General features: G+C 44.0%; 1 protein-coding gene across 1 annotated transcript; it reads left to right on the top strand.

Moving 5' to 3' along the window:
- Nucleotides 1-298: 298 nt before the first annotated feature.
- map2k2a (mitogen-activated protein kinase kinase 2a) lies at nucleotides 299-8684 on the top strand. Its single transcript, XM_019897115.1, has 11 exons — nucleotides 299-1159; nucleotides 1902-2112; nucleotides 2813-2959; nucleotides 3034-3111; nucleotides 3234-3285; nucleotides 4008-4132; nucleotides 5645-5858; nucleotides 5939-6003; nucleotides 6084-6145; nucleotides 6908-6953; nucleotides 7034-8684. Exons 1-11 carry the CDS (start codon nucleotides 1071-1073, stop codon nucleotides 7142-7144), a joined length of 1200 nt encoding a protein of 399 aa, XP_019752674.1. The 5' UTR covers nucleotides 299-1070; the 3' UTR covers nucleotides 7145-8684.
- Nucleotides 8685-9571: the final 887 nt, after the last annotated feature.

The raw sequence follows: 9571 nt of genomic DNA, 5'->3' as shown, positions 1-9571 counted from the left end.
GATAATGAAAGGAATGGAGGGATGGTTTTTACTTGACGCACAGCACTTTGTATTCGGTTGTTTTGAGAGTACTTTTTGAATAAAATCCAGTTGAGTTACTAAAAACATTACACATTTTGGGGGTGGGGGGTTGAGCGGCTGGTACGGATTACAGTAATAGCAACTACATTAATTTCAATGGGTGGCGCTGGGGGGGGGGGGCTGAGTTTAGATTGTGGTTTAATAAACTAAACTCTTTTCTCTTCTAGTCTTCGGTCTCCATATATGGCCACTGGGTGGCAGTAATGTGCACATGGCATTGACTTGCTTATAAACTGTAGAGAAAGCCGCGTCGTCCGGTTATGATGACCTAAAGCGTGCGATTCCAGTATTTCGTTGTGGGATTATTGTTTTTTAATCTTGATTTTTTTTCTCTTGAAGATCTTTCAAATTGGACCCGGTACTCTCGTTGAAGTGACGGGCTCTCCCTGAGGGTGTCACTCGGGTCTGCTGCTTCCTGTATTGACGGAACCAACACCACTACTACCACCAGTCACAGACGAAAGCCCTGCAGCCCTGCCCCCCGGCCACAGTGGCCTTCCCCCCCCCCCCACAGCCCGATTGTAACTTTACGGAGGGACGCCAGACGACCACCAGCAGCCGCCCCCCGGTGCTGCCGTCATTTAAACGGGGGGAAAAACGTGGCGAGCCGCTGAGTCGTCGCGGCTTCCTTTTTCCGGTAGCACTAGCGAGGTGGCTAATGGCTAGGAGCAGGTAGATAACCCCGATAAGAAGCGTCCACTGACAGCAATGCGCTAATCTCAACTTCTATAAACACATTGAAAAGATCCGTTCATTAGAAACTCCTTGGTATGTCACGTTTTAGCCAAATATTCGAGTACCAGGGCTCATGAAGTGTCATCTTTTCGCTGACGTTAGCCAGCTAAGTCGTTAGCCACCACGACGCGATCCTGTTGCTCGCTAGCGAAGAAGTAAAGGGCCACTTTGCCACAGCTGCTCGCCCCGGTGCACTTAAGTGCATTTTCTGGACAAATTTTGGGATTTCCACAAGTTTTTCTTCTCCTTCTGAGATGGCCCCCAAAAAAAGACCGGTTCCGTTGAATATAACGCCCATTGGAGAAGGGCAGCCCACCTCTAACACCACTGATGCTGCATCTGAGTGAGTACTATGACAATGATTCCAAAATCTGTTCTACAGTGTGTTTCTTTGCGTAAGAGTGGTTGGCACGTCTGCCTCGCAGTTCTGTGGTTCTCAGCTCCGGTTTTGCTGTGTTTGCATGCTTTCACCGGGTACTGCGGTTTCCTCCCACATTTCAAAAACATTCATATCTGCTTCATGTCACACACTATATCGGGGGAATCAAACTCAAACGTTTTCTACCAAGTCCACCTAAAAAGCATAACTTAGTTCTCCATCATGACCTTAATATACAGTAGTTGTGAATGATGTTAAATACAACTGAACTGTACTTGGGCCCTGATTCTTTTGTGTTCTACTACAGGAGCACATGTATCACTATCGCAGGGGTGGGAAATTAATTTTTTCAAAGGGGCCATATAAGAAACTGGCAAGGTTGTTGAAGGCCACATGTAAGTAGAAACTGAGTCGAGACTAAGAAAACGTCTATACGATTGACATATTAAGACAGCCACTTAAAATGATATTGCCGGCTGGATTCGGATCACAGGCTTGGAAGATGTCCTTGATATTGACGCTATAATATAAGTTTGAATGTCTTGATGTACCCTGCGATTGACTGACAACCAGACTAGGCTGGACCCTGCTTCTCACCTTAAGTCAGCTGGGATGGACTTCAGCCTACTTGTGCCTCTAACTAGGACAAGCACTACAGAAAATAGGTAGCTGAGGCTTTTTCAAAACAATACTGGTCTCCTTACAGAGCAAACCTTGAGGCCTTACAAAAGAAGCTGGGAGAGCTGGACCTGGATGAGCAACAGAAGATGCGACTAGAAGCCTTCCTCACCCAGAAAGCGCAGGTTGGAGAGCTCAAGGATGAGGACTTTGACCCAATCTGCGAGTTGGGCGCCGGGAACGGAGGGGTAGTCAACAAGGTTCGCCACAAGCCCTCGGGTCTGGTCATGGCTCGCAAGGTGAGGATGAGTGAACATGGACAGTTTGGCTTGCAGGTGAACAGCCCACCTTTCTTAGTCCAGACCAGACTTTCCCCTCGGTAGTGGGCATGGGCTGATCTGAAATTCTGATGTATGATAACCATGAGCAAAATTATCGCTGTTTCATGGTGTTAAAATGACAACTCTGGGGGGGGAAAAATCTCTCTCTCTCTCTCTCTCTCTCTCTCTCTCTCTCTCTCTCTCTCTCTCTCTCTCTCTCTCTCTCTCTCTCTTCACCTTAAGATTAAATTAATAAACATTAACATTCAGACCCTTGGGGCTCACTATTACCTGATGGCAACATGTACACAAACAGTACAATGTGCATAGGCATTATACCACGTGAAATATTACTGTGGCTTTCTGGGTCACTTGATTGTCAAACTCTTCTCTGTTTATCGCTATGTGACCGTTTTATATGATTGTGTGTTTATAGAATGCCTCAGAGTCATTACCCAAAATAAATTCATGTTGGTTTGCTTGTTTAAATGTACAGGTGGGCATTTCCATTGTGAAAGATTTCTTCAGTATCTTTTCTATCAGTATCGGGAAAAGAGAGACTACAAAGACTTTTTTTTTTTTTTGCCATTGTATGATGCAGATGGGCAAACACATAGTCGCCATCGGCCAATTTCCCCCCTTCTTCTTATTGCATTAACCTGCTTCCTCTCTGTCTCAGTTGATCCACTTGGAAATTAAGCCCGCCATTAGGAACCAGATCATCAGAGAGCTTCAAGTCCTACACAAGTGCAACTCACCATATATCGTGGGCTTCTACGGCGCCTTCTACAGCGACGGCGAGATCAGCATTTGTATGGAGCACATGGTGAGACTCGTTTACACATGGCTGTCGCATGTTTAGGCTTATATTCTGGATACTTAGGTGTCTTTTCGCTATAGGATGGTGGATCTTTGGACCAGGTTCTGAAGGAAGCCAGAAGAATTCCAGAGGAAGTCTTGGGCAAAGTTAGCATAGCTGTATGTATTCCGAGTTTCTTTATTCAAATCATTTTGACCACAGGGTTCGTGACAAATGGCTTTGACATGCAGTCCTGTTGTTTCGAACAGCTGTTTATGTCTGTGTTATTGTTGTTCACTAGGTGTTGAGAGGTTTGGCCTACCTGCGGGAGAAGCACCAGATCATGCACAGAGGTAAAAAAAAAAAAAATTCCCACGTGAAACATTTTGGAAATGGCCCAAGTTTACACAGTCAAAGTGGATTCTCCCACCTAATTGTGACTATATACGGGGGCATTAACTTGTCATTTGTATTTCAATTATACTATACAAAAAGTGCACAGACTTGCCTCAGGGTGAGTGGTACTTCGGGACAGAGTTTGTGAGCTCAGACGGTAATTACCGCCTCTCAAATATGATTATGAGCAACCTCGCCCCATGTACCCTTCCCTCGCTCCCGCCCTCTCGAGCTTTTCTCTTTGTTCCCTCACTTCTTCATGCCATTGCTTCACCACTTGTACATGACATTGGTCGCGGGAATGACAGTCACACGCCTCAAAAGTCACGTCTTGGGTGTTCAACTTTACACCTCATCCTTCACACAGAGTAGCAAGCTAGGGAAAAGACAGGTGTTAAGAGGCATATTGTTGTCGTGAATTTGGGGCGAGTTTCAAAATGTATGACTTTACTTCTGTGCCTTTGCATCCTGGTTTGATATTTTTATGTCAATACAAGCACCTGTGCTGTTTGCAGGAACAGCTAAATTCAATCCAATTCAGAAACACGTAGCTTGTTTAGAGCAGTGAATTAATTTGTGGTAAATGATATCCTTAAACCAAAACAAGAACTGTATATGAAGGCATTCTCCATCTTGTTTTTTTTCCATGCCCCTACCCCACCCTTCACCTACCACGTAGATGTGAAGCCCTCCAACATTCTGGTCAACTCTCGCGGGGAGATCAAGCTGTGTGACTTTGGAGTGAGCGGGCAGCTCATAGATTCCATGGCCAACTCCTTTGTTGGAACGCGTTCCTACATGTCGGTGAGTCAGCTCGGCGCCCCCACCCCGTTTCCTCTGGCCCCATCCCCACTTTCCTTCCCTTTCTTTTCTCACATGGAGTGGCACCACCCCTCTACCTTCTTTCTCACTCCCCTGCCAAGAGGCGAGGGCCGTGCCCAGGAGAGCGTTCTTTGGCACATATGACGGCAACTGTGTTCTCTTTCTCCCTCGCTGTTCTTTCTCATCCTGTTGACACCTGGTCTATGCAATCCTTCTCCGACCAACGAAGCAATTAATGAGTGCTCCATTGGACTAATGGAGCACCCATTAATTCTCAACAATCTTCAAACTTTCGTAAGGCCTGTTTGTCCCACCTTGCCTTGCGAATGAAATTCTTTGAACATGTTTGGCAACAAGTAGCACCATAATCCCTAACGGAGTGTCCATTTGTACCCAGAGAGCATTTTTAGAATGGCAACCTGAAGAAAAGGATGACACACGGGACTGATGCTTCTTCTGAAGATCATACTTGATTATGAACTGATAAACTTTGTTTTTAGCCAATTGTATGGTTGCAACAGGTTCCAAAAAAAGCTGGCACAGGGTCACGTTGACCACTGTATTACATCACCTTTTCTTTTCACAACATTTAAAGAGTTTGGCAACTGAGGACGCTAATTGTTGCAGCTTTGAAGGTGGAATTCTTTCCCATTCTTGCTTGATGTACAGCTTAATTTGTTTAACAGACCGGGTAGTTCTTGTGCACTTTTTGCTACATCCATAAAAGTAAATATCTAATAAACAACTGATGATCAAAACACTACCTATTATCTCGGGCATTCGGAATTGGAAGAGGTACGAACGATCGCGGCAGACATGGCAATATGATGTCATAGAGGGAGAAAAGCAAGAAATACTGTTTTTCAGACAAACGCTGAACACTTTGGAAAGCCTTCGGCTAGAATTTTCCAGGTGGCCAATTTGCATTTTCAGTCACCAAAAATGCAGTTTTTCCGTGTGGACTAACCGGCCACGAGATAATGAGCTGCACAATATTTTGATATCGAAAATGAGACAGTTATCAAATATTATGCCTTTTACAAGGATAACAATGCTCAATTTTGGGTGACACGGTCAGACGGGTCTTGTGTTAGGTTGTACTAAACTGCATTGCAATCACAATGACAGCTGAGGAAAAGTACATGTGTGTTTTATTTATTTTTGACTCAAACTAATTGCGGCGAGCAGGATATTAGACGCGGCTCTCATCATGAAGTAGTACAAGTGACACAACCACAATAATGAACAACATATTGTTTAATTAATACGTCACTGACAGTTTCAGTCGAAATGGAGCTTTTTTTTTGTCTCTGTGAAGCAAGCCAGTTCATATTGGTTTGTGTATCCCTGCCAGAAGTGGCCTGCTCCTTTCCTTCTGCCGTTATCCACTTCTCACCACCCTTCCAGGCCACCTGCTACTGCTGCCTTGTGTTTCAGTCTTGGCCCAATTCTATCCCTTTGACGTATATACTCTACCATGTGTTACCTCAACAGCCGGAGAGACTGCAGGGCACCCACTACTCTGTTCAGTCGGATGTATGGAGCATGGGTCTGTCCCTTGTGGAGCTGGCGATCGGCCGCTACCCCATCCCCCCACCAGACGCCAAAGAATTGGAGGCCATCTTTGGACGGCCTGTTCTGGACGGGAGCGAGGGAGAGCCTCACAGCAACGTGCAGAGGCCCAGACCACCAGGGAGGCCCATGAGCGGTAGGAAAATTGCCTTTGTTTACGTTTCTATCTGTTTACGTCTATAGTGTGACTGGATTTAATGGTTATCTCTGGCACAGGACACGGGATGGACTGTAGACCAGCTATGGCCATCTTTGAACTTTTGGACTATATCGTGAATGAGGTCTGACAAAAGCACTGCGCACAAAGTTAGCGTTTATCAAAATACTGACTTATTTTAAATGACTTTTTTTTTCTCCTCAGCCTCCTCCTAAACTGCCACATGGCGTGTTCACTAATGACTTCCAAGACTTTGTCACAAAATGGTGAGTAGTTGTATCTTTTATTGACTTGAAACACAAGTAGTGAAGTGGGTCTTGCCACGCACCAGTGATTGAACACCGCACATCTATCAACACGTTGCAATTGAAATCCGGTTTTGAGGCTCCGCATACAGTAGACTGTCCTGTATTATGTTTTTATTGAACTGTCCAAAAAAAAAAAAGGGGGAGTGCGTATATTTTGAGAGGCTGTTAGCAATTATCGATCGCCCCATTGACTGGCTGCACCTGTATTTCGGTGACACTCTCCACGCTTTGCTTTCAAGCCAGAGGTACGCATATACCTGTAGTTGAGTATTATTGTAAAACACATTACAGTAGATATAAAGCTACAGCAGTCGCCGACCAGCTGGATCTCACTTATTCTTGGTCTCAGACACTGGTCGAGTGAGATCTGGGCAGGTGCTTGAGGGTGTGGACACACAAAACACTACACAAGAAAAAAACTTCCTCATTTCGACCAATGCACCGTTTGCAGTTTAATACTGGTTACGTGTTTTGAGTGAGGACTGTGGTCATGGAACAAATTAAAGGCGTCTCTCAAGGCACCTTGGTATGTCTATTTTGGATGTGGTATATTTTTTCTTCACCCGGTGATTACTTTGGCCACTAATTTGAACAATTTCTCTTGTTTAATGTCATGAAAACACGATTGCTGTTATTGTTTTTCAAGTAATTAACAACTCATAGCGATTTGCCATGTCATGTTCATAACCTTTTATTTTATTTTTTTGTTTTTGTTTACAGCTTGATCAAAAATCCAGCCGAAAGGGCCGATCTGAAGATGCTGATTGTACGTGGTTCCACTTACCTTGTTTGGTTTACTCTCCCTCGTTTTAACAACCACCTGTGTTCCCTGCTGTTTCTCTCCAGAGTCACATATTCATCAAGCGATCTGAAGTGGAGGAAGTGAACTTTGCCGGCTGGTTGTGCAAAACCATGAACCTCAACCAGCCCAGCACCCCCACCCGCAGCACTGAGTGAAGCACGCCCGTCTGCCCTCCTCGAGTACTGCCCTCGTCACACCGCTGGGTCTTGCTTGCATATTCACATACATTCTCTAACACACACACACGCACACACACACACACACACACACACACACACACACACACACACACGGACACACACTTTTCTCATGTTGTTTTTGGGCTTATAAACGGTTCCAGCTTCCTCTCATGTATTTGTTCACCAGCAGCAGCTGCAGGGCTCTCGAGTCGTCGTACTGTAAGACCACAAGCTTCACCAGGCCAGTGTCACTTTTCCACTCGGCTGCATGGGGGGGACGTAAACGCTTTGATTGGCACACTTGTTTTATATTAGCTATTCTCTATGAATCTTTTCTATGGCGATGGTTGATGGCTGGCGGAGCTGTATTTTGATAACAGCGGTGATTGGGACAGGAGGAACTTAAACAAAGTCAAATTGAAATAGTTGCGATCAAGGTGACTGCAGCAATTTTCATTTTCGCAGACCCCTTTTGTCAAAGTAATGACCCAAAATCATCTGCCGTATTGTAATTACATTTGTCGGGGATAAAGCGGAGGAGAGATGGGCACAGCAAGTCATTTAGTCTTTTTTTTTTTTTTTTTTTTTTTCCTTGGGTTAAACAATTGATCGCTCTGAGGATCACAAACCAAAGAGGATACTCGCACTTATCAATGCCTGATCAGTACCCCTCCTTTGTGTCAGCACATTTATGAAGAACAGTATATCAGTGCACTTTGGATGAAATTCAGTGCTGTTGCGTTGACATTGTTTCCTCATACATTTCAATCACATGCTCCTGCAATGGGAGGTTAGGAATATACCACACCTTTTAATGACGATGAGAAAACAATGATCAAAAATGTATTGATGGGATGCTATAGCATGGTTTAACCTTTCTTATACTGTGCGTGTATTTTGTTTTAATGGTGCGGATGATCAGCCGGTGTTTTGATGAGAACCCTCTGTACTATCAATATGAATCATTTTTGTTCCCTAATATTTTGTTTTCTTTGTCGTTGATCTGTACTTTTCTCCCTTGCTGAGGTGCATTTTGGTTACGCTCCCCGCTGTGGCACTCCAAAAGCAGCCAGCACACTTGGCACGTGCTTTTTGGGAAAACTTCGCTCATCTTTAATGCAAAGTTTCGGTATAATTGGACCGTTAAGCTTGAGGCAAAGATTTCAGTCATACAAAAAGGGTTCAACTGAGCATTGTAACCAGTGTTGGTCACATGCTGATGGTGTTGCTAGCCTTGCTTGAGCTCCTGTGTTACTTTTTTCTTCTCTGCTTTTTTGGCTGCCCTCTTATTCTCCAAATCCTCAATGTGCATTCGTTCCGAGCAAAAATGGATGCATCATCACTTGTATGTGTACAAAATATACAAAAACTACAGGAGTACTATTTTGCAGTCTTAATATACAACTTTTTTGATTTATGTAAATGACAAGGAAAAGAGTCATTTATTATAATATAAAACGTTGGATATGGTTCTAATGTATAAAAGGATGAAATAAAACTTATTTGTGAATGTAAATTTGTTTTAATGTCAATCATTACTAATGTGTTTCCAAAGGACTCTTTTAGATATTGCGTGATTAGCTAGAAATGGCACAGCATAATTTGTTTCCAAGCTATCCCTTCTACCATGCTAATTTTCTTGGCTTCGACCTTCGTGTATGGAGATTCCATGCTCTCCCAGTGAGCTTTGTTCTGGTTGGTTTTCCAGCTTTCGCCCACACTCCAATACCTTAATTTAAGACAAAATTGGCCATACATGTGAATGGTTGTGTGTCTAACAGGTTGCGATTGACTGGTGACCACTACAGGTTGTACCTCGTCTCTCGCCCTTGTCAACTGGGCTGGGCTCCATTTTACCAAGTCCCTAATGAGGACAAGTGCTATACAAGATGAATGAATATGCAATGTTTTGCCAACGTTTTCATTTTCAATGTTTGTTATTCATGAACGTATTGAATCTAATAGCCCCTTTAGGGTGTACAAAGTGTCGTTACCAGCTTTTCCAAATATTTTCTTGAGTTTTTTTTTCCTGTCCAAACGAGAGGAACAAAGTCGCTTTGTGACGTCACTGGTTGGCGGGAAACATTTCCTTCCAGGAGCGTCCCTCAGGTAATTAGACCGATTTTCCCATCTTCATGACTTCTTCTCATTTGGTCTACATATGAAATTGCTTGTCAAACCAAACCTCCAAGTAAGGCTGTTGAAGGTGCGGGCGGGTGAAGAAGTAACTGTAAAAGGGCGAGTAAGTGCTCTAGTTAGCATTCGGGAGTTGCTAGCTCCCGGTGCTAGCTTAAATTCTAACGGGAGAGGGTTGCTTTTGAGAAACTATGTGATGTCATTGGAATGTAGTCAACAAATGGAGTGGAGCCTGGACGATAAAATGAATTTATGTGTAGTAGAATT

The sequence above is a fragment of the Hippocampus comes genome, unplaced genomic scaffold (assembly GCF_001891065.2).
Source record: "Hippocampus comes isolate QL1 unplaced genomic scaffold, H_comes_QL1_v1.1 scaffold22, whole genome shotgun sequence".
Lineage (NCBI taxonomy): Eukaryota > Metazoa > Chordata > Actinopteri > Syngnathiformes > Syngnathidae > Hippocampus > Hippocampus comes.
This window is presented reverse-complemented; position numbering and strand designations above follow the sequence as displayed.